Source organism: Terrapene carolina, unplaced genomic scaffold (genome assembly GCF_002925995.2).
Source record: "Terrapene carolina triunguis isolate 2854851 unplaced genomic scaffold, T_m_triunguis-2.0 Scaffold23, whole genome shotgun sequence".
Taxonomy (NCBI): domain Eukaryota; kingdom Metazoa; phylum Chordata; order Testudines; family Emydidae; genus Terrapene; species Terrapene triunguis.
The window spans coordinates 16266451-16290772 of record NW_020664374.1 but is presented as its reverse complement, the minus strand read 5'-3'; the positions used below and the strand labels follow the sequence as shown (position 1 = coordinate 16290772).

General features: G+C 43.9%; 1 protein-coding gene across 1 annotated transcript in view; it reads left to right on the top strand.

The window, feature by feature from the left end:
- Window positions 1-1878: 1878 nt before the first annotated feature.
- Window positions 1879-24322, top strand: part of LOC112103828 (angiotensin-converting enzyme 2) — a 38050-nt gene continuing 15606 nt past the window's right edge. Inside the window, exons 1-10 of the mRNA XM_026649133.1 lie at window positions 1879-2061; window positions 5518-5676; window positions 9215-9308; window positions 10113-10256; window positions 14664-14776; window positions 16081-16189; window positions 17356-17453; window positions 19507-19676; window positions 21947-22173; window positions 22921-23065. Coding sequence (XP_026504918.1) covers window positions 1879-2061; window positions 5518-5676; window positions 9215-9308; window positions 10113-10256; window positions 14664-14776; window positions 16081-16189; window positions 17356-17453; window positions 19507-19676; window positions 21947-22173; window positions 22921-23065 — 1442 coding nt within the window. The remainder of the gene's footprint in view (window positions 2062-5517; window positions 5677-9214; window positions 9309-10112; window positions 10257-14663; window positions 14777-16080; window positions 16190-17355; window positions 17454-19506; window positions 19677-21946; window positions 22174-22920; window positions 23066-24322) is intronic.

Here is a 24322-nt window from a genome sequence, read left to right as displayed (position 1 = left end):
CTTCTTTGTTTCTGGTAGTACCCACACTGTGCTAAGCCCTTCCCAAATATACAAGAAGGCATTGCAATGCCTACGAGACTTAGGAGCCTAAGTATCATTTTCAAAAGTGACTCAGGCACTTAGAAGCCTAAGTCCCATTGACTTTCTGGCTCTTAAGGGCCAGATTTTCAAAGGTATTTAGGTGCCTAAAGATGCAGATAGGTACTTAGTGTGATTTTCAAAAGCACATGAGCAAGTTAGGTGCTTAACTCCCATTAATTTCTGCAGGAGTTAGGCACCTAAATACCATTGAGGATCTGGGCCTACAGGTATGTCTACACAACAAAGAAAAACCCAGGGCTGGCCCATGCCAGCCGACTCAGGCTCATGGGGCGCAGGCTACAGGGCTGTTTCACTGCTGTGTAGATGTCTAGGCTTGGGCTGTAGCCTGAGCTCTGGGACCTTCCCACCCAGCAGGGTCCTTGAACCCCATCTTCAGCCCAAGCCCGGAAGTCTACACAGCAATGAAACAGTCCCACAGCCTGAGCCCCACGAGCCTGCATCGGCTGACATGGGCCAGCTGGGGGTTTTTCTTTGCTGTGTAGTCATACCCTAAGACAGGGGTGGGCAAACTTTTTGGCCCGAGGGCCAGATTGGGGTTGTGAAACTGTATGAAGGGCATGGTAGGGAAGGCTGTGCCTTGCCAAACAGCCTGGCCCCCACCCCCATCCGCCCCCTCCCACTTCCCACCCCCTGACTGCCCTCCTCAGAACCCCTGACCCATCCAACCCCCCCTGCTCCCTGTCCCCTGACCGCCCCCTCCTGGAACCCTCCACCCCTAACCACCCCCGGAACCCCACCTCCATCTAACCCCCCCTGCTCCCAGTCCCCTGACTGTTCTGACCCCTGTCCACACCCCCACCCCTTGACAGGCCCCCGGGGACCCCATGCCTATCCAACCCAACCTGTTCCCCGTCCCCTGACCCCTATCCACACCCCCGCCCCCTGACAGGCCCCCCCGGGACTCCCACACTTATCCAACCCCCCCGTCCCCCATCCCCCATCCAGAACCTCCGCCCCATCCAACTGCCCCCTGCTCCCTGACCCCTGACTGCCCCCCGGGACCCCCCACCCCTTATCCAACCACCCGGCCCCCTTACCATGCCACTCAGAGCAGCATGTCTGGAGTCGCGCCACACGGCCAGAGCCAGACACGCTGCCGCACTGCCTGGCAGGAGTGCACAATTCCGCCGCTCAGAGTGCTGCCCGCGCGGCAGCGTGGCTGCAGGGGAGGGGAGACAGCAGCGGAGGGGCTGGGGGCTAGCCTCCCCGGCCGGGAGCTCAGGGACCGGGCAGGATGGTCCTGCGGGCCGGATGTGGCCCACGGGCCGTAGTTTGCCCACCTTTGCCTTAAGAGGCCAAGCAGCAACATTACACCAGTCCTACACTGAATTTGTTTCTTCCCAAGAGATAAGGTCAGGTAGTATCTCACTGAATTTGCTAACTATTTTTGTAGATTATCATTAATCTGTTAAAGGATTTGCAGATCTTGGACTTCCCCTGACACTGTGAGATTATAGGAACTAACCAGCTGTATCATTGACAGTATACTGGGGAAATATTAACTAAAAGTAAAAGCCTTTTATAAGAAGACCATAAAATGCTACTAGTAATTATGTTTTTCCAAAGTTAATCATTAACTTTTGTTTATTTGCCTTTTTAAAGCTATTTTCATTTCTGTCCTTCACTGGATAAAAACGATAAAAGAGCCAGCAAATTGGATTCTCCCTTTTTCCCCTAGCACACACCTATGTGCAAAGGCTGATGAGACAGCAGCTGATTAGGAAGCTTATTTGAGGGAACCTACCTCAATTACTGGATCTTGGCTCAGAAGGAAGTATGTTGGTCCATCTTTGGCTTCTTTGCAGTCTCACTGCTGTTGCTACATCACAGGATACAACACAAGAGGCCAGCAACTTTTTGTCTCAATTCAATGTACGAGCAGAAGATCTATCTTATGCAAGTTCACTTGCCTCCTGGGACTATAACACCAACATCACCGATGAGAATTCCAGAAAGATGGTGGGTACTCAACACTGTCTAGGAATGTTTGCTATGATATTAGAAATTATATTATAACTACATGATATTTTATTGTATTGCTGTAGATAGATATATAGGAATTGCTAATGGATAAGGAACTAGGGATGGGTTCAATTTTTGATTTTAGTTCAGTAGTTACTGAAAAATTTCTGATGGTCATTTGGTGGGTTATGTGAAATGAGTTGGTGACCTAAATCTATTTCACGGTGGATGATTGTCTCCCTCAAAACACTGTCGCTATTCTCATAGATTAGCATCCTTAGCAATCACCAGTGGAATAGGTAGAATTGTACTGTGAGGAAAATTTAATGAAGACATAGATTTCCAGATTCCCAAGGCCTGATGTTCTGACTAACAGAAGCTAGTATATAGCCACAGGAAGGACAGTGACAGTTGTGCTTGCCCATCTCACAATAAGATTCACTATCTCCCAGTCTCTAACTATCCAGCCTCTTCTCAGCCTCTAGCTATCCAGTACAATCACCTGCCCCTCTAGACAGATATCATATGCTGTGACAGCATTCAACCGTAATCTGATTGGTCACTGAGGATTCAGTGCTGCAGCCATATTAGAAAGCATCTACTATCCTTGGAATCTTGAAAATCAATGGAAAATATTGTGGTGACTTTTGTAGCTATATTTTAAAGCAAACTAGTTTCTAAATGACAGGTTTCAGAGTAGCAGCCGTGTTAGTCTGTATCCGCAAAAAGAACAGAAGTACTTGTGGCATCTTAGAGACTAACAAATTTATTTGAGCATGTTTTGGCATGTGATGATGCAGTGTAATCTCAACAGACCTAATTTTGAATAAAGGTATAACCCAGAATCACCACAACCAGTGGAGTCTTATTAGTTAATGAAAACATGGTTAAGTGTAACATTTCTTAATCAAAATATAGTCTCTGATTGCAGGATGAAATCCTCCTGGCTAATCATAGTTCTGTGACATTCTAAAACACATAAAATTGAAGCTCCATTTAGCAGCTTTAAGCAAGAGGATAATAAGGTGGCTCAGTATGATACCAGTAATGAACACAAGTATGATGGTGCTCAGGGATGGTGCCTCTGGTTGTCCCTCGTGCATGCACTATCGTGATGCCAGCAGTGACACTGGTATGGCGCCTGCCCGCTAAAGGGACAGAGTTAATGAAAGGTGCCCCCAGTGGCTTCCTCAAATCCACTTTTTTCATAGAATGGGGTCACCCCTCCATAATCACACAACCATTTTGCCCACTCCTCAACCAGTTTTCCAAATGGGTGGGGACAGCCCATGCACTCAACCAGCCCGTCTTGTGGAGAGGTACCGGCTGGCAACCCAACTTCTCCCAGCTGGATCTTCTCATTGGGCAGAAAATGCCCCCTCTCCGCCTAACTCCCAATCTGCTTAGTCATCCCCACTGGGATCAAATAATGTAAAAAATACATTTGCATACTAATACATTTGACTCTGGTTGGGTATCAAACACCAGGACTGAGGTGTTAGAAAGAAAATGATGCCCATTTTTGCTCATTCCCAAAGAATAAAGGGAAAAAAAGACACTGCCAACATATTCATACATAGTTCTGAATGTACGCATGCTGGGTGGTAATTCTTATCTTCTGATGAGTCATTAGCAAGGAGCTATGATAACCATAAGTACAATGTCCCTTAAATGTCCTGGAACATACAGAAGGGAGATTAGAAGTGACCTAAGATTCCAAACCAAACCTGCATGCCAGGGTCTCATTGTGCTCGTTGTCCATAACAAAAGACGGAAATGAAAGCCGGCTCTTCTAGTGACTGCCGAAATCCAAATCCTGTTAAGTGCTAAGGGTTGCACTGCATCTGTGAGCCAGCTTGTCTTGCAGAGTATAGACACACAGAGTAGGTGCAAGCAATTGCGTGTTGTGGGTTCATATTCTGCATGTACAGTTTAGGATTCTAAACTGCATTTGGGAGCGTGTGGTTTTCCATGTCCAATCAGTAAGCACTAATTATTATAACTTTGGGAAGATTAAATATTTGTGTAATCACATGAATTACTACCGGTGACATGGCAGTTATGCAGGGCCGGCTCCAGGGTTTTGGCCGCCCCAAGCAGCCAAACAAAAAACAACAAAAAAACAAAAAAAAAGCCGTGATCGCGATCTGTGGCGGCAATTCGGCGGGAGGTCCTTCGCTCTGAACAGGAGTGAGGGACCGTCTGCCGAATTGCTGCCGCACAGCTGGACGTGCCGCCCCTCTCAGAACTGGCTGCCCCAAGCACCTGCTTGGTAAGCTGGTGCCTGGAGCCGGCCCTGCAGTTATGATTTATTACTTCTATTGTGGCAGCACCCAAAGGACTCAGTCAGGATCATGATTCTTGAGCTACGGACTATTCAAATGCATAGGTAGGCATGCCCAGTACCCCAAAGAGCTTACAGTCTAACTCAGGGGTGGGCAAACTATGGCCCACAGGCCGCATCTGGCCCATCAGATCTTTTAATCCAGCCCTCGAGCTCCCACCGGGGAGTGGGGTGGGGAGTGATGCTTTCCCCGCTCTGGTTCTCCAGCCGGGGTGCGGGGTCAGGGGCTTGCCTTGCTCCACTCCGTGCGTGCAGCAGCTTCGCACAGCTCCTGGAAGCAGGGGCAGCCAGGGGGTTCCGGGAACCAAGGCCAATGGAAGCTGCGGGGGTGGTGCCTGCGAATGAGGCAACGCAGTGTGGCCCCACCTCCGCATGGGAGCCAGAGGCAGGCTGGGCCATTGTTTCCAGGAGCCACTTCAGGTAAGGGCTGCCTGGATCCTGCACCCCTGAGCCCCCCCCCCCCCCCGAGGCCCAACCGCCTGCCCCCAACTCTGATCGCCCTCCAAACTCTTTGATCTCAGCCTGAAGTCCCCTCCTGCACCCTAAACCCCTCATCCCCAGCCCCACCCCAGAGTCTGCACCCCTAGCCGGAGCCCTCATCCCCCCAATGTGCCCCAATCCCCTGCCCCAGCCAGCCCTCCATACAATTTCCATATCGAGATGTGGTCCTGAGGCCAAAAAGTTTGCCCACCCCTGGTCTAAGTTAAGACAGCATGTAACACCTGCATGCAACAAATACAGGAGGGAAGGAGGATGAGGGGAGCAGTAATAAGTATGTATGGTTACATAGACCAGCTGTGTGCACAGCTTGATGGTTCTGAATCCATTAAAACTGGTTGGTTTGTTTTGGGGGGAGGCTCTTGGCTACTTGATTACTATTTTTCCAAATACAAATAATTTGAAAAGCTCTACATCTGTGAATAAATGGAATCCAAAATGTTCCCTAGTTGTTTTCATTGTATAGTAGAAATATTTCCAAAGCTAATGAGAGAACTAGCAAAATCCACAAAACTAATTCTTCATGCAAGGAATGTTTTCTCCCCTAAAACTTATTATCTTGCTGGATTTCTTATAAATGAGTAATTCAGACTTTAATTAATCTGTTTTAGAATGAAGCAGGAGCCAAATGGTCTGCATTCTATGATGAAGCATCCAACAATGCCAGCAAGTATGCAATAGATAAAATTACGGATCCTATTGTCAAACTCCAACTTCAGTCTCTTCAGGACAAAGGAACATCAGTGCTATCTGGGGAAAAATACAGTGAAGTAAGTTGCTAAATGTATGAAGACTGTCCAAAGAGTTGAAATGCATTTCAAAATGTCTCTGGCAGTGGTTACAATATTATTCTTAGTCATTGTTTATCCCAGCAACATATTAAATCCCAACAGTGTTGTCTTGTTGTGAATCATATAGCTTTTATTAGCTAATATTACATATGCGCACATTTAATTTATTGCTAGTTTATATTGTGCATTAAATATCTACACGTTTAGAACATTACATGAACTCATTGAATACCCAGATCCTTCAGCATATGTTACATACAATTAAGCAACACGCATGTGTCTGTATAGCATAGTCAATGGGACTGCTCACATAAGAAAAATTATATACACGCTTATGTGCTTTGTAGGGTCAGGATCTTGGGGAATAAGTAGAAACACAAAAAGGCATTCAATGAAATTCAAAGGTGGCAAATTTACAACTAAGACAAGGAAATAATTGTTCAGATGTGTAATTACCACAGAAAGTGGTTGAGGCCAAAAATCTAGCAAGATTCAAAATGGGACTGGGCATTTATATGGATATCAAGACTATCCAGAGTTATGACTAATGGCTATACACATATCAGAAGGGATATTGAACCTTGTGCTTCAGGGCTTAAGCCAGTCTCTAACTATTGGAGATCAAGATGAGACCTAATGTGGAGGCAGATTATCCTACATCTGTCTACTGTGGGGTTCTTACATCTTCCTCTGAGGCATCTAATGCTGGCCCTTGTCAGAGACAGGATGGAACTTGGGTCTGATCCAGTCTGGCAATTCCTGTGTTCAGAGAAGAGTAGATTGTCTGTGAGCAATTCGAAATGGTTCAGGCATATATTTTGTGTAATTGTAGTGTTGCAGTGGCATTGTGGTTGTGAGTGATAAGGCATTTCCATCTTTATCCTCTATTTTTAGGCACTTATAGCTTTCCAGAAGAAAGGGCTGAAATTGTTAATGCTGGTTTTCAGCTCAAAGGCAACTTTCTGTTCTGTTTGACAGAACTTCATTTGTATATTTTTAAATTTTCTGATTGTGACACCGCCTCCCCCCCACACACACACAATCATTTTTCATGCTTACAGAAATTGCTCAAACATGTTTTTTTTCCCTCTTGGATAGCTCAGAATAGCTCTGGTACAAAATATCAAAGCGAGCAGGTTGTGAATTGGGGCTATGTCTGTACAGCTCATGAATTCTGGTTGATATTATGAAGTTGTATTATGAAAAATTGTGATATCATTTGTGCCTATATGTATGTGGATCCACTATTGCTGACAGGGCCTGTAGCAGATAGAAATAATAGAAGGTGCTTACCAAGGGAGAGCTGCTAGGTGTGCTCACTACGGGGGGCAATGAGGAAAAGAGATTTCAAAAATATGTTGGAGATTTCAAAGGGGGGAAGTCCTCCAGTCTCTGTGATCTTTAGGCAGTGGAGTTTACAATTGTGTCCAGAGCCATCACTGTTAGAGGGAATTGGGCATTATGAAACAGCTAGTGGAGGACTGTTAAGGTTGACACTGGTCATACAGTGTCTACACTCACCCTGTGTTGACCTCAGCAGGTGAACCATGATTTCATGCCATTCGGTGAGGTGGTTTTATTGTGTTGCCGTAGTGGGGAACTTACGTTGGCTGGAGACAAATCTGAGACACATACACATATAGGTCAACACAGGGTGACTTATGTTGACCTAACTTTGTAGTGTGGACCAGGCCTAAGGCTCAGTGATTCTATTCAGATGCAATCATCTGGGACAATGGATGAGTGGCAGCCTTAGGGCACGTCTTCACTACCCGCCGATCCGGCGGGTAGCAATCGGTCTATCGGGGATCGACTTACCGCGTCTAGTGAAGACGCGATAAAATCGATCCCTGATGGCTCTACCGTCGACTCCGGAAATCCACCGCGGCAAGAGGCAGTAGCAGAGTCAACGGCGGCGCGGCAGTGGTCGACTTGCCACCGTCCTCACAGTCAGGTAAGTCAACCTAAAATACGCCACTTCAGCTACGCTATTCACGTAGCTGAAGTGGCGTATCTTAGGTCGACCCCCCGGTGTAGTGTAGACCTAGCCTTAGGAAACCAGTTTAGCTGACTCCTCTGATGCGGGGTGTGATAAAGTAGAAGCAGTGGAAAGTTACCAGGAGGAGAACAAAGGCAATCAGGTGACTGGGAAAAGTTTAAATAAGAAATTCCCAGGAAGGTTCAAGAGACAGGAAAAGGAAGCATGGGGCATGAAAGAGGAAGGTCACAGAAGCTAGGTAAGGGGCTCCAGGAGAGAGAGACTACCAATCATGTAAGAGCATTCAGGAGATAGAAGTCACCTTTCCTGCCTTCCTGGAACCAGATGGTCCCCAAGGACTCCCAAGGGAAGTGTGTTATAGGAAGGGGCATGCCTTTAGGCTTAACTGTTTTGTGTGATCTGTATTCTCCTCTGCTTTACATGATTAAGTATAAAAGAGCATTAAGGTGTTAGACTCTGTGCAAAGTTTGTGTGTGTGTGTTGACTGCTTCACAACTGCTGTGTGCCCCTGAAAGAGTTAAACCTTAACCAGAAGCTTCACACTTTGGGGTGGAGTTCCGAGAGAGGGTGTGCTTGAGTAACTGGGGTATCTTGCAGGTCAGTGCTGATTCTGGAGGACAAGGGCAGGTGGGATGAGGAGCTGGGGTTCTGAGAAGGGGTAACAGACTGAGGGTTGGTGACCAGGAATTGTGACAAACAGGACAAAGGAGGAAACAGTGCTGCAATCTGCTAAGGCTCCAGAAGCTTAACACGCTCTAGGGGATCGAGAGTAGAAGAAGCTGTGGATTCCTCTCACAGCAATCCTCGGGAGTGAGTGTGAAGGGGCATTTGCTAGGACATGTGACAGCAGGTATATAGTCCTCAATGAGAGAATATGCTTTACTTGACACTGGAAAAGTTGAGGATAGTTGAGAGAGAAAGAAAGAAGTTAACGATAGATAAGTGAAAAGAGAATGCTCTGTAGCACCACTGGTGAGGCTAAGATGGAGCTGAATATTTTGAGATGCATTTGGCCTTCAGCTGAACTAAGACATAAAAATTAACTTCTGTGTAAATCCACAGCAAACAGATCAACACAATCTACCTTATGTATAATTAAAAAATACAACCAACAATCAACCTGTCTGTATCTGGAAAAGGGACCTTTTCCCCTCCATTAAAACGCGTGTACTGTATACTTACCTAGAAACCCTTGGCATGGATGCCATATACATAAAATGTATTGTTAATCTTTATGATAATGATGATGTATTTGAAGGGTTTTGTGGAATCACTTAATATCCACTCAAAAGATATTACATTATCTGTCTTGTCCAAGTAGCTCCAACTTAGCAAAGCATTTAAGCGCATGCTTAAATTCATTTTTACTCAGGTACAGTGCTTAAGCACATGTTAAACTGCCTTGCTGATAGGGATAAGCTGCTGTACTGAGATTTTAAGGACTAACAGTTATGGAATAGTCATTTTGTATTTATTGCGTTTTCTTTTTTAATGGGCTTTTTTGTATTTAAATTGCAGCTGAAAACTATTTTAAGTACAATGAGCACCATCTACAGCACCGGGACCGTGTGTAAACCTGATGATCCATTTAACTGCTTGCCGCTGGAGCCAGGTACAGTATAAACAATGTCTGTCCTGTGCCCTTTACGTTAACAGGTTTCAAGAAGAGTGGAACAAAGCAGAGAGGAGGTTTTTAATTGTGAAAGATCAAATTTTAGGTTTAATAGATCTGCGTTCTCCAAATGCTTTTGTTTTATAAAGCTTATTTGTTGTTGTTGGTGGTGGTGGTGGTGTGGTTTTTATCTCCCAGTACAATTTTGCTGTGACTTTTCACACATGGAAATAATTTAGTGAAATAGCATGAGCTGCAGAGTTCATGGTCCTCCATCTGGCTTGCTCAAAATTACATGCCCCATTTCAAATGATGTAGGTTTGGATGGCCAAAACTTGGCTGCGGCTTCTAAAGTTGCAGAGTAGTCTATGCTAGCTTTACATCACTTGGGGGTTCTGCCATACTGGGTGAGTTTTGTCAAATTCTATCAAAAGAGATAGAAGTTCTGTTGGCAGACTTCAAGCCAGATTCTGATTTCTATTACATTGGTGTAAGTCCAGAAAACTGCACTAACTTCAGTGAAATTAATCTAGAGTCACACTTTTTTTTTAACTAAATCACAAATTGCCCGCATATCTCGGGGCAGAAAAGCCAGGGCAGAAAAGTTGAAATGGAAACAAATGAAACATTTCCTTCAATAAACCAAAACTTTCAGCTACAGCATCACTGGTTTTACCCAAAATGTGCATTCAGCTATTTTCATTATTCCTTGTTTTCCTGTTGTTTTTTTAATGTAGAATGACAAGTACTTAAAGAATTCATCTTTTACTTATGGCTCTGGTTCTTTTTTTAAAATGATGACAGGTCTAGATGCTATTATGGCTAGCAGCATTGATTACTCTGAGAGACTGTGGGCGTGGCAAGGCTGGAGAGCTGAAATTGGCAAGAAGATGAGACCGTTATATGAAGGTTATGTTGAGTTGGAAAATGAGGCTGCAAGACTTAATAGTAAGTTACAATTGCAATTATTTTGTCCTTCAGAAGTACAGAGGGCCTGATTCTCCACAGCCTTTCATACCTTGTGCAGTCATTTGTGTCCAAGCAAAGCCAGGATCTTCCCCGAATCGGTGGGTAGCCTTGTGCACACACTTTGAACTCACTTTATACATGTGTAATCTGCAAAGGCCTGGTCTAAATTTAAAAGTTGATTAACATAGATATGTCCTGTCACAGTGTGAAAAATCCACATACCTGATCAATGTAGCTATGCCAACCCCACCCCCCAGTATAGACACAGCTGTGTCAATGGAAGAACGCTTTGGTTGACATGTCTGCCTACCACCAACAGAAAAAACCCTTGTGTCAGCGTAGGCTGTGTCTACACCAGGGAGCCATGCTGGCATAGCTCTGGTGATATACCTATGCTGGTATAGTCTCTGTAGTATAGACATACGTCAAGGTTTTTGATTTCAAATGGGCGCGCTTTGAGAAATTACGGGAGCTAGTTAGTGAAGTCAACTGGACAGAAGAGCTCAGGGCAGGGGTGGGCAAACTTTTTGGCTCGAGGGCCACATCGGGGTTGCGAAACTGTATGGAGGGCCGGGCAGGAAAGGCTGTGCCTCCCCAAACAGCCTGGCCCCCGCCCCCTATCCACCCCCTCCCACTTCCCGCCCCCTGACTGCCCCCCTCAGAACCCTCAACCCATCCAACCCCCCCTGCTCCTTGTCCCCTGACCGCCCCCTCCCGGAACTGCCCCCCGGGATGCCGCTCCCTATCTCCCCCCCCATTCCCTGACTGCCCCAACCCCTATCCACACCCCCGCCCCCTGACAGGCCCACCTGGGACTCCCACGCTTATCTAACCCCCCCGTTCCCCATCCCCTGACCGCACACCTCCCGCGAACCTCCACCCCATCCAACCGCCCCTCTGACTGCCCCCTGGGACCTCCCACCCCTAACCGCACCCCGGGACCCCACCCCCTATCCAACCACCCCTGCTCCCTGTCCCCTGACTGCCCCCGGACTCCCTGACCCTTATCCAACCCCCCCGCTCCCCGCCCCCTTACCATGCCTCTCAGGAAAGCCTGGGAGGTGGGCGGGCACAAGCCGTCCAGCCCGGCAGGAGCAGCAGGCCAGAGCACTCCCCGTGTGGCTGCAGGGGAGGAGGGAAAGCAGGGGAGGGGCTGGGGGCTAGCCTCCCCAGCCAGGAGCTCAGGGGCCAGGCAGGATGGTCCCACGGGCCGTAGTTTGCCCACCTCTGGCTCAGGGATTTAAAAGCGGGGGCAGCTTGGAATTTCTTTAAGTCAGAGGTGCAAAAACTATGTGGAATTTGCATCCCAAGCAAGGGGAAATAACTAGTAACAAAGGGCTGCAAACCTAACGAGATGAATAACCACCTCAGAAAGGATATTCGTGGTAATTAGAGAACCTACAAAGAATGGAAGATGGGATTGATCAGCAAAGAAAGCTATGTCTCAGAGGTCAGAAAGTGTAAGGATAAAGAGAGAACTGCCAAAAAGCCAAGCTGAGTTAGATCATGCAAAGGAAATTAAAACAATTAGTAAAAAGTTATTTAACTGTATAAATAAAAGAACAGGAAAAGAAGTGAGGCCACTATGCTTTCAGGATGGGGTAGAGGCTAAGGATAATCTACGTGTGTCCCAACAACTCACAGCTCAGTTTTCCATAAGGATGATAAAGTAGAACAATGGTAGGATGGCTAATGGGAATGAGTGTACAAAAATGGAAATTACCACCTCTGAATTGTTAGCAAAACCCAGAGCTTAATGCTCTCAAATCAGGGAGACTAGATAATGGAAGTAAACAGAAAAAGGGATCAAATGCAACGTGGGTTTACCAAAGGTAGATCATGTCAGACTAATCTGGTATTTTTGATAAAATAACTAGGAACTGGCTAAAGGGGAGACAACAAGTTGTACTGAAAGGAGAGCTACCAGGCTAAAGGACAGTTACTAATGAAGTTACTTCAGGATCTGTCTTGGGGCTGAGAGCCTATCTCATGAGGGGCGATTAAAAAAGCTTTGTTTGTTTAGGCTGGAAAAACAAAGGCTGAGGGGAGGATAGGATTTCTGTCTAAAAATGCATCAGGGCAGTAAACACCTGGGAGGGTTGAAAAGCTGTTTAAGTTAAAGGACAATGTTGGCACAAGAACAAGTAGGTATAAACTGGCTATGAATAAATTTAGGCTGGAAATTAGAAAAAGGTTTCTAACCATCGGAGGAGTGAGGTTCTGGAACAGCCTCTCAAATGGAGTAGTAGGGGCAAACAACCTAATTAGATTTTAAGATGGATCTTGATAATTTTATGAATGGGATTACATGATGGCATTGCCTGCAGTAGCAGGGACTGGACTTGATGACCCAGGAGGTCCTTTGCAGTCTGACAGCCCATGTTCCTATGTGACTAACTGTATGAGGTGCAAGGCAGTGGAGAATCAGGCCAGTGATCAGACCAGATACATTTCACACGTCTTACACCATAATGACGAGGTCTGTCTTTGTCGGCATTTTATCTCACTCCCATAACACCACATTATCTTTCACTACCTGAAATTAAAACATTGCCCATCCCTGGGCTGCACTGTATTTCACGGCCTCTCAGTCACAGCTGAGTGGATAACTGTGGACGTGGCTAAGTCTTTTTGTATCCATTGAGTTGTATCTTGTTGTATCAGATGGAAGAACGCATGTGGTGTTAGACTTTTATATATTATGTTCCATGAATGATCACATTTTCTAGGATTATGTTGGCAGAGAAGGCAATAGGTGGAGGAGGCAGGCCAATAATTTGCCTAGGTGAGGTGCAGATGCAGCTATTATCTGAGCATTTGAAGGAATTTTTAATTTAAGGCACAAAAGATTATGCAGTGTAATGCTTTTCAGAGGAGATCTTCTTCCCACCAATCAGAGAGGATCATCCTCTCAAGAAACAGCAGCCTGGATTAGTTGTTTTTATCCTGAGAGCTTCTATGATAGATCATACCATAGCATATAAATAACACCTAGCAAGGTGTAGCTACATCATAAGAACATAAGAACGGCCATACTGGGTCAGACCAAAAGACCATCTAGCCCAGTATCCTGTCTTCCGACAGTGGCCAATGCCAACTGTCCCAGAGGGAATGAACAGAACAGGTAATCATCAAGTGATCCATCCCCTGTCACTCATTCCCACTTTCTGGCAAACAGAGGCAAGAGACGCCATCCCTGCCCATTCTGGCTAATAGCCATTGATGAACCTATCCTCTGTGAATTTATCTAGTTCTTTTTTGAACCCTGTTATAGTCTTGGCCTTCACAACATTCTCTGGCAAAGAGTTCCAAAGGTTGACTGTGTGTTGTGTGAAGAAATACTTCCTTTTGTTTGTTTTAAACCTTCTGCCTATTAATTTCATTTGGTGCCCCCTAGTTCTTGTGTTATGAGAAGGAGTAAATAACACTTCCTTATTTACTTTCTCCACACCAGTCACAATTTTAGAGACCTCTATCATATTGCCCCTTAGTCGTCTCTTTTCCAAGCTGAAAATTCACAGTCTTATTAATCTCTCTTCATATGGAAGCTGTTCCATACCCCTAATCATTTTTGTTGTCATTTTCTGAAACTTTTCCAGTTCCAATCATCTCTCTCCCCATGCAACCATACCTCTACCTATCTACTTTCCTGTATTTTATACTTACTCAAAAAAATCTAACCAGAGGCAGTGCCAAAGCATGGAAAATTTAAGTCCAAATGGTAAAAGTTTGTCAAAATTACAAGCAATTGAAAAGGGAAGGTTGTAATGAAAAGTGTCAAGGCAACTTTAACTAGAGGCCTCGCTGTCAGCTCTCCCAATATTAGAGAGGGCCCAGACAGTGGGCTTTAAACATGAACCATCCCCTTCCCAACAAATTTCATGGAGGGGAGGTTGAATTTGAATCCCAGGATCTGAGCTTGCCCCTGTAGTTGTACTCTTGAGGTAGATTCAAAACTAGAAAGGGCTTTTTTCCTATGTCTAGTTTGGCAGCAGCCTGCCCTGCATATGTTTTATGAGAACGATTTGTGAGATTTCATTGTCACTGAACCTGAACCCAAGTCTTCATTCTCCATTGACCTCTAATCTAATGAAGAACTCCAGCCTAATCTGTCTCTTCATTCTGACTCTCTGATTAGTATGAATCATAGATAGACCTACAAACAGTTGCTGCAATTTCTGTTTCTGCTGTCCATGGAGACCTGGACTATCTAAACTGCAGTGGACCAGAGCTTTTCCATGGGATGGCTTCCTCCCTCCCACCATCTCAGAGGACACATGCCTTCAGTTCCAATACTAGTAACTTCATCTCTTCCCTTATAGGGAGAGATTGTTTAAATTTCAGGCTGGACTCTGGTCTCAGTATGAGCATGCCTTTGTTTTACAGAGTATTCTGACTATGGAGATTACTGGAGAGGAAATTATGAAGTAGATGATTCCACAGAATATGCCTACAGCCGTAATCAGCTGATTGAAGATGTGGAAACAACATTTGAGCAGGTAGTGATTCAGGGTCAAGTTGTGGGAGTTTTCTTAACCACTGTTCTGTAGTTTCATTTTGTCATTTCTACACTGGTTAGTAATTTGTGAAAGTTTTGTGACTTAAACTGCCATACTATGGGGAAATAGTACAACTCTGCCTAGCCCACTGGCCTTGGGTAATGTAGGCTCCACAACCCATAATCAGGTGGTTTTGTTAATAACATTTATTGCTCTCACAGTCCTTTCAGTTTCACCTGGAGCTTCACATTCTCATGAACTTAAAGACTTCAAAGCAAACCTGGGGCAAGCGCAAATGGAACTTGCAGGTTTCATAGGAACCTGGACACTTTTCTGGAATGCTCTTCTCCCTTTGCTCAACAGGGCCTGAATTTGTTACAAAGCCTATATATTTATCTAGTCTTTTAGGGGCAAATTTAGCTCCCTCCGTCACAACCATAGAAGGTACCCTTTACAGTGGAACTGGTGCAAAAGATACAGCAGTGTGCAGGAGGTAGGAGAATGAGGGGTGTGACTATTTGTTATGCAGCTTCTTACATCCTTCTCCTGTGTGGGGGTTATGTGAATCCCCACAGAGAGCATTCTGCCATGGGACTGTAGTGACATCCATTGAGTGGCTCCATAGCTATTCCATGGCTTAGGGATAGATATGCCTCCCTCCCTTGCATCTGTGCAGTGCTATTAGGGCCTTACTGAGTGAAAGCTGGATTACAGTAGCATTTTGTCTCCAAGCTCTCATATGCAACTTAATGATGGGAATATGGTTGCCAGAGTCCTGTTAGCCAGCTGTTTCCTCTGGTAACACCCCAGTACCACAATGAGGTCAGGATAGGGTGACCAGACGTCCCAATAAAATCGGGACCGTCCCGATATTTCGGTGTCTGTCTCGCGATCTTTTGTCGGGGTGTATTTTGTCCCGATATCCGCCGGCAGCACTGTGTTGTTGTTGTTTTTTTTTTGCTCTGCTGGCGGGCACCTCCTCCCCCCGTGTCCTGATGTTTTCTTCCCCTCATCTGGTCACCCTAGGTCAAGATGGTCTTTACAAAGGACCCTGTAAAAGTCACCAAATTCATTCTCGAACTTCATGGCCTGATATCAATATTGTGGGACAAGACGACAACTGGATTGTAAATTTCAGAATGTATTCACATGACATTGTGTACGTACACCTAGGACATTGGACAGGTGCATGATAATACAATAAGCAATATCCAGTTGGTTGAATCTTAGAGGCTCTGCATTTCCAGATGGTGGCTTAGACAAACTAATGGCTCTGTGATCTAGCCCCCCCCTTTTTTTTTCAGATAAAACCTTTATATCGGGAGCTACATGCTTATGTGAGGTACAGGCTGGAGAATGTCTATGGCTCAGAGCGCATCAGTTCAACAGGATGTCTTCCTGCTCATTTACTCGGTATGAAAAAGCAACTGTATTATACAAGCTTGATTTCATAGACACTTACTGCTGTGGGAGCAGGACAGTGCCATTTAAGACATAAATATTAAGACATTAAACTCATGTGAATCCAGATTCTTGATATAATTTTGGGCCCCATTGCACTAGGTGGTGTACAAACACACAGTGAGAAAGACAGTCCCTGCCCTGCAGAGGTTACAATCTAGATAGACAAGACAGAGAAAGGGTGGGGGGGGGGGAAACAGAGGCATAGAGAATTGAAGCAATTTGCCAAAGCTCATACAGCTGGTGAGAGGCAGAGGTAGGACTAGAACCCAGGGTCCCTATCTTCCAATCCAGTGCCCTTTCCATTAGACCACATTGCCTCCCAAAAATGGCACTATATAATGTAGCCAACTTAACATAATTAAAGGAAATTAGGTCAAGATTCTCAGAAATGGGTATCTTAACCTAAACTACTAAACTCTTACTTAGGAACGTAATTTTAGGCACGTATTTTTTGAAAATCTTGACCTTAACTGTGACATTCTTATTTTAACCGTGCCACCTTTATGTTGCATTAATATAATATATACATTTAGCCATATATGAATAGCAGTTAATGAAAATAATCAATCGTAGTATTACACATAGAAATGCAGGGGATGTTCAGTCGTTTCAATTTTGAATGGTCCTGAAGCTGTATGGTAAGAGGTAGTTTATCTCAGGGAATGACGATGTTTGCTTTTCATTGAAGAAATTAGCACCTTTGAGGTTGAAATAATTTTGGTATGGCAAATAAAACTATTTTTTTTACATATTTTCTAAAATATTCTACTTGTGATATCATTATATTAAATATATCCTGTCTATGTCTATCCATCTGTTGTCTCATACTTAGATTTTAAGCTCTTGGAACAGGGACCATTGTGTTCTGTCTTTGTACATCCATGACTTGGACTCCTAGGAGCTAACATAATAATAATAATAATAATGTGCCCGATGCAAAGCCCATTAACGTTAATGTAAGGACTCCCATTCATTCCAATGGGCTTTGCATCAGGCCCTAGCTTACATGTGTGAAAATCCTTACACCTGTTACACCCAACATTCTGGTGATGACTTTGAGCATGGCAGATAGTATGCTGTTTAATTAATTTGTAACTTTCCCTTCTCTGTTGAAGGTGACATGTGGGGTAGATTTTGGACTAATTTGTATGCCTTGACAGTCCCCTATCCAAACAAACCAAACATTGATGTAACATCTGAAATGGTTAAAAAGGTAAGACTTCTAATGAGATGTCAAGCAGCAATTGGCTGCATTGCAAATATGGTTTTGCTGTGATTCTCATGGTTCTTTAAATGACGTTTTTTGGTAGTATATTAAATGGAATACTTCAGCCATCCCCCTGGAAACCAGGGCTGGCCTTAGGTATAGTCATGCTTCAGGCACAGAATTATTTACTACACTCCCTTTTATTGTTTCCTTTACTCTTCCCCTGTGTTTATCCATTCACTTCCCATCTGTTCCCCTCTCCCTCCCTATTCCCTTCCCTGTCTCTCTCTCTCTCCATCCTCTTCCACTGTCTAGTCTCAGCTCCAACTCCCTTTCCCTCTTCTGCATCTGTTCCACAAGATATGTTTTGTGTATAAAAATCCCAGTAAATAAAATCCCACCTAAGAAATCATTGCACTAACAAGACGTTTGCCCTGGTCAATCTGCTTATGTGTTGTATCCTTTTTCCCAACTCTGCCAGTCTTGTGTCTTTCGACTGTAAGCTGTAAGGACAGTGACTGTCTCTTCTGTGTTGTACAGTGCCTAGCACAATAAGGCCCTGAACCTGGTAGGGGCCTCGAGGCGTAATAACAACACCAATAATAATGTTCTGTGATGTTTAGTCAAATGTTTGTAGATTTGCCTGAATTTCATTCATTTTACAAAAACAATCAGGAGAGCTTAATACTTAACATTTAACTATTTATCCTAAATATACCCACTTCTTGGATAGGAAGCTCCACTAATATGGCCCCATTGCCAGAGTACCTGAACCCAATCTTTAATGGATTTATCCTCACAACACTCCTGGTAAGGTAGGGAAGTTCTGTTATCCCCATTTTACAGGTGGGGAATTTAGGCACAGGGAGACTAGGGGTTTATCTACACAGTGAAGCCTAGTGTGCAGTAAGCTAGGTGTGGATTTACAACTCCTCACTAACTCCCCAGGTGGACACTCTTACTGCACATTGCTAGTGAGGACGCACTCCACCGACACAATGAGCATGGTGTGGACATGCAAGATCGATTTCCTTAATTTGGAGGCTCGATATCGACTTACAGAAATATGTCGACTTAACTTTGTAGTGTAGACATGGCCTAAGAGTGCCCTCAGGTGGCTTAGCTTAGTACACTTGCAAAGTGCATTAAGCTAATGTGCACAAAGGCAGTCTTAGTACGCAGTAAGAGTATCCACACTGGGAATTAGTGCAGAAGAGCTAGTGCACGCCAGCTCTTGTGAGCTTTCCACCCCCCCTCCTCCCATGTAGACAAGCCCTAAGTGACTTGCCCAATGTCACCCAGATGTCTATAGCAGAGAAGGGAATTGAATCCAGATCATCTGTGTCTCAGGCTAACACCCTCACTGGACTTTCCTACCCCCCTAATTTTAAAGCCTCTAACTTTATGGCTTTACTCAAAGTCAGGCTAATAAAGAGCTCCCCCTATTTAGAATAAGTAAAATTGTGGAATGAAATTCAAATGAAGGTTTTTAAACTAACTTTCAAGTACAGTTACGATCAGATAAGGGACTCTAAAATCAAATCCTTTTTTACTCAGCTCTGCTGTCTGTTTGTATTCTGAGTTACAGATTCAATTTCCCTTTCACCTGGTTTTACAACACTGCCACTCCACTGCCTTCAACAAGTTACTCCTGACTTACCACCACTGAGAGGAGAGAATTGGACCCTATATCTGTGTACATTACTGACAAAAACTAAGTTTTTACTACTTTTCACTCCTGTTAATGCTTTTCTGTTCTGGCTCATGGATTATCAATAGGCTAGCTTTGCCTGCGGAAACCTGATTATTGATGGTGATCCATGAGCCAGCTTGACTCAGCTCCCGTAGTGAGTTTTCAGGACTGGCAGTAAGCTACCCACTTATTTGCAAACTGTAAGACTTTGATTTGAAGCCATTGAGATACAATAAGTACGAGGACTGTGATGCTGCTTTTCAGAGTCACTTTTCAGAATAGAATCTGTTCTACTGGACTGTGAGAAATATCTAGCCATAGAATGACTGGCTAATATTATAAGTGAATTCTCATTGTCTGTTTCAGAATTGGGATGCAACAAAAATATTTAAGGCTGCTGAGGATTTTTTCATCTCTGTTGGCCTCTATGAAATGACTGAAGGCTTCTGGAACAATTCTATGATTACAGAGCCTAACGATGGCAGAAAGGTTGTTTGCCATCCTACAGCTTGGGATATGGGAAAAAAGGATTATAGGTACTGTAACGTTTGTAACTCTTTCCTATGGGTACTCATAGAATCTTCACATTTCTCTTCAAAGATGTAAAAGGTTGTTGTGAAAAAGGCGGTGATCTCTTGTTCTCCAGGTCTACTAAGGTTAGGACAAACAGTAATTGGCTTAGTTTGTAGCAAGAGAGATTTAGGTTAGATAAGAGGAAAAAACTTTCCAACTAGAAGTGTGGTTAAGTACTAGCATAGGTTATCAAGGGAGGTTGTGGAATCCCGGTCACTGGAGGTTTTTAAAACGAGATTAGACAAATGCTTGTCAGGGATGATCTAGGCATACTTGGTCCTGCCTCAGCACAGGGGGCTAGACCAGGTGACCTCTTGCAGTCCTTTCCAGCTTTACATTTCTATGATTCTTTGATATCTAGTCACGTGCACCAGGGCAAACTGCTATTTTAATTTTATCTTTTCCTTACTTCTCTAATATTTTTGGTAGGGGGCAGATTTAGGGTGGTTAGGGGAATCTAAACTGGATTTTGTAACGTTTTTCTGTAAAATCAATGGGCTACTCTCTTCTATTAAACAGAGGATTGTGTTTATATTCATATAAGTTAGTGATAGAACAACTGTGTTGGGGGACATCAACAAAATTATCAAAAAAGTACAGTGCTTAGCCTGGGGCCATGTGGGCTGTAATTTAGTGAAAATTTATCCCCATGTATCTGCTTCATATTCAGTGAGAATGTGAATTTATATAGAATGAGACCCATTGGAGCAGGTTCTATCTTCCCTTGAAATTAATGGTAGTTACCAATATCCTACAAGGAGAGAATTGGATCAATGGTGGGTCACCAGATATCAGTCATTGATCTAGGGGTGAAAATTTCTAGTCCTGGACCATCTATCAATGTAATTTGGTGGCAGTGAAGAGAAGCCACATTTGAGGGGAAAGAGAATAATTTGTCTGGTGGGGTTTTATGAAATAGCAGTTGTATGAAGGTGCTCATAGGTATGAAACGTCAGGAGTAGCTTTGGGTGAGATGGATTAATGAGCAGAGTCCAGGGGAGGTGGTCCAAGATGCATGATACATTCAGCTCATCACATGCTTTCATAATTTAGCACATGGATGTCACTATATGCTGTATGTACTTTGTCCTTAAATACCACTTTATAAACATTACATAGTGAGGCCTCAATACCCACATGAGGTGAGCAGAAATCATCATCATCTCCATTTCACACATGGGGTAACAAACAGGAGTTAAATGACAGAGTTTGTGGTAGAGAGGAGATTAGAAAGCAGGTCTCTTGCCTGCTACACCTTATGTCTTATTCATAGATCATAATGGTCCCCAGGCAAATCATGTCTTAGCTACCCCAACTGTAAATGTGGCAAATGGTGCTTATCCATCCCTATAAAGTGTTCTGAGATCAAGAGATAGAAAACTGCTGCCGTAGGTGGGTACAAAGTACCATCTACAGCAGGAAATAGAGACACAGAAAGGGTAATTAATTTGCTTGGAAGGCGCTGTGTTCAAGTGGATTATACAGAGGCTTAGCAGAGAAAAGACACCTGGGTGTAAAGATTTTGGTTCCAAACCCAACTTTCTGTGACTTGGCCATGTCCTTTAATGTCAGAGATAAGCTACCTTTTTCTAAGGCGCAAACCCTCCTGGAGCTCCCCCAGTGTTGATGTAACTCTGCCACACCTTACTCAGGGCTGTATGCAGTTTGCACAGTCCAGCTAGTCATAAGGGTGCAATAAAGCCTTAAATCTCCATGTAGCAGCAGAAGTGTTAATAATGCATATTGACAAAAAATGAATGTGTTCAACATGCATCTCTACATGTCTAAACAATCAGGCTAAAAAGAGTTCTATATGCGTAGCCAATTTTTGTTAATTTCTTACTGTATTAGCCATCCAACTATGTAAACTTGGCAACAGAGATTTTCCTTAATAAGCACTGTTAATGTGCCAGCTTTCAGAGTTCAGCCATTTTTTACTTCTCGGCATACAAAATGCATGGCAATATTCATTTGACCTCTGCAGAATTTAATAATAGCCAAAGGAATTTTACTTAAAACTTTCCCCCAAAATCACCTTTAGGCAGGGATCAAACATAGAACAGACCCAAACGTGAATGTTTTAGAAAACGATGAACATGAAATACACCAGGGGGTTAGTAAGTGAGTTATTTTAGCTGTTTTGCAGCCACAACTACAGCATCCAGTACCAAGCAAATGGTATAACTCTGCCAGTGTCTTTATTTAATTTTAAATGTTTTGCATTGGAATGCAGGATCAAGATGTGCACTAAAGTGAGTATGGATGACTTCTTGACAGCACATCATGAAATGGGGCATATAGAGTATGATATGGCATATTCCAACCTCTCTTATCTGCTCAGAAGTGGAGCTAACGAAGGATTTCATGAAGCAGTAGGAGAAATCATGTCACTGTCGGCAGCTACTCCAAAGCATTTGAAATCGCTTGACCTTCTAGAATCTACTTTTCAGGAAGACAATGGTAACTAATAAAAATGTATTCATGCCATATTTTGTAGCAGAGTATGAGTAAGTCTGTAAGACGAGTGAGTTACTTAGATGCTTTTGAGAATTCCATCTCAGTTACATATCACAGTATGTTCATTTCCAAAATGACTTCATGAACCGGGAAGTGCTTATTTATAATGTACCACTCATTTGATGCTACTGCAAGAATTTAGAATTGGTAGTTCTTCACTACCTTCGGAATTATTGAGGAAATCTTCACAGCACAGTAAGGTTAGTGGTGGTCCTTGTACTTTGTTTACATAAAGCTATGCAAATCGATATCAAAATGTAAAGGGCTGCTTTGTCCAACTTCTTCTTCACAGTTGGATTTGTCTGGCTTGTCCAGTTGAATATTACATGATGAAGATGAGCCTAAATCAAATCCCTCAATCCAAAATCCTCCAGAATTTAGATTAGGATTTGGATCCGAACTCTAAATCAACTCTCAACTAAATCTCAACTAAATCAATACAACAAAATAATGTTGCAACAAAAGCCACAGGGATTATGAATGTTTAGAAAGTAGAACTGGAGCAAAAAGAGAAAAAAATGTACAAATTTGCATAACAATATCTTCCTGGGTTTCTTTGGGTTTTTTGTGTTTCACTAAAATTTTCTAAGCAGATGTACTCATTAGCTATGTATGGTGAAGGAAGCAACATTAGTAGCCTGGTCATGTATTCATCATCACCTTAACAGTTACATTGTGCTCTTTTTTCAGAAACGGATATCAACTTCCTACTCAAACAAGCCCTCACTATTGTTGGAACAATGCCTTTTACTTACATGCTAGAGAAGTGGCGATGGATGGTATTTAGAGGTGACATTCCAAAAGATGAGTGGATGAAGAAGTGGTGGGAGATGAAGTAAGTGTGGGGAAACAGGAAGAACTTTTGGGAAAGAGGGTTTAAGGAATGGTTCAGTTTTCATTTTCAGGAGTACTAGAGACATCAGGGAAGTGGAGGGGAATGCCAAATTATTTAGCAAAAGTAAACAGATCTGTCTCAGTGGCACTGCAATGCTATCCACTGGTAGATGATGTTCTTGGTCTTCATACACCTGTATGGACTAAATGTCTGCAGTTTCAGAGATTTAGGTATGCTGAAATAGGTCTGTCTCCATGGTACAGTTTGGGAAATCAGCTCTTCAGGAGGGAAAAAAAGGAGCTATATTTCATCTCCATTCCAAAGGCACAGCAGGCAAGAGATCTGTTTTCTAATCCCATCTCTGTCACAGACCTTGTAACTTCTCAGTGTTTCACAGTTACCCCATGTGTAAAATGGAGATACTAATGGTATTCACTTACCTCAGAGGATGTTGCTCAATATCACTAATGCACTTTCTGGGACCTGCTCCCAAGCCCATTCAGTGTAATGGGTGTCTCTCACAAGGTTCACAACTCACCTCTGTGGCACCTCCTTCTGGGGATTAGCTCATGACCAGTCTGATGCTCTCTCCTTTGGTTTCTCACCCTGGGGTATCACTCACACTCTCTCTCTCTGGAGTCAGGTTACTCCCTTTTCACCACTCCGGGTGCTCTCTCTTCATAGCTTGGCCCTTTGGTCAGGTCACTATAGTCCTCCTCTTCTGGGGTATCAAAGTCCCATTGGATGGCTGTCCTAGGCAGTCTTCTGCTCCACTGCCCTGTCTGTGCCACTTCCCCAGTGGCTAGGAGGGAACCCAGGCCCGCCCATTAGCCCAGGTACTAGGCAGGGATCCTACAACCAGTGGCCAAGGTCGGCACTGTCCAAAACCTTGCTGCTCTTTCCCTGGGCTGCTTCCCACTTTGCTTCTGTCTGGCTCCTTTTCCACCCTCCTTTGGGTATGCCCTTTCCTCGGGGCCCAGATCTCAGGGTTTCTATTCTCCCCCAGGTTCCTCCTTTCCTTCTCTAAGCCCAGAAAGTGACTATCTGCTTTCTCTACTGCAGCCCACCTCTTACTCTCTATTTTTTATCTTCTTTACTCTATACTTTATAGCAGCTTAGCCTGCCCGTTGCCCAGCTTGGCTTCAGCAATTAGACCTTATCAGCCCTGACTCTCTCCCAGGTGCAGCCTGTCACAGGGGTAATTGGCCCTTTCTCTCTACTCAGGCCTTGTGTGGGGCAGACACCCTATCACATACC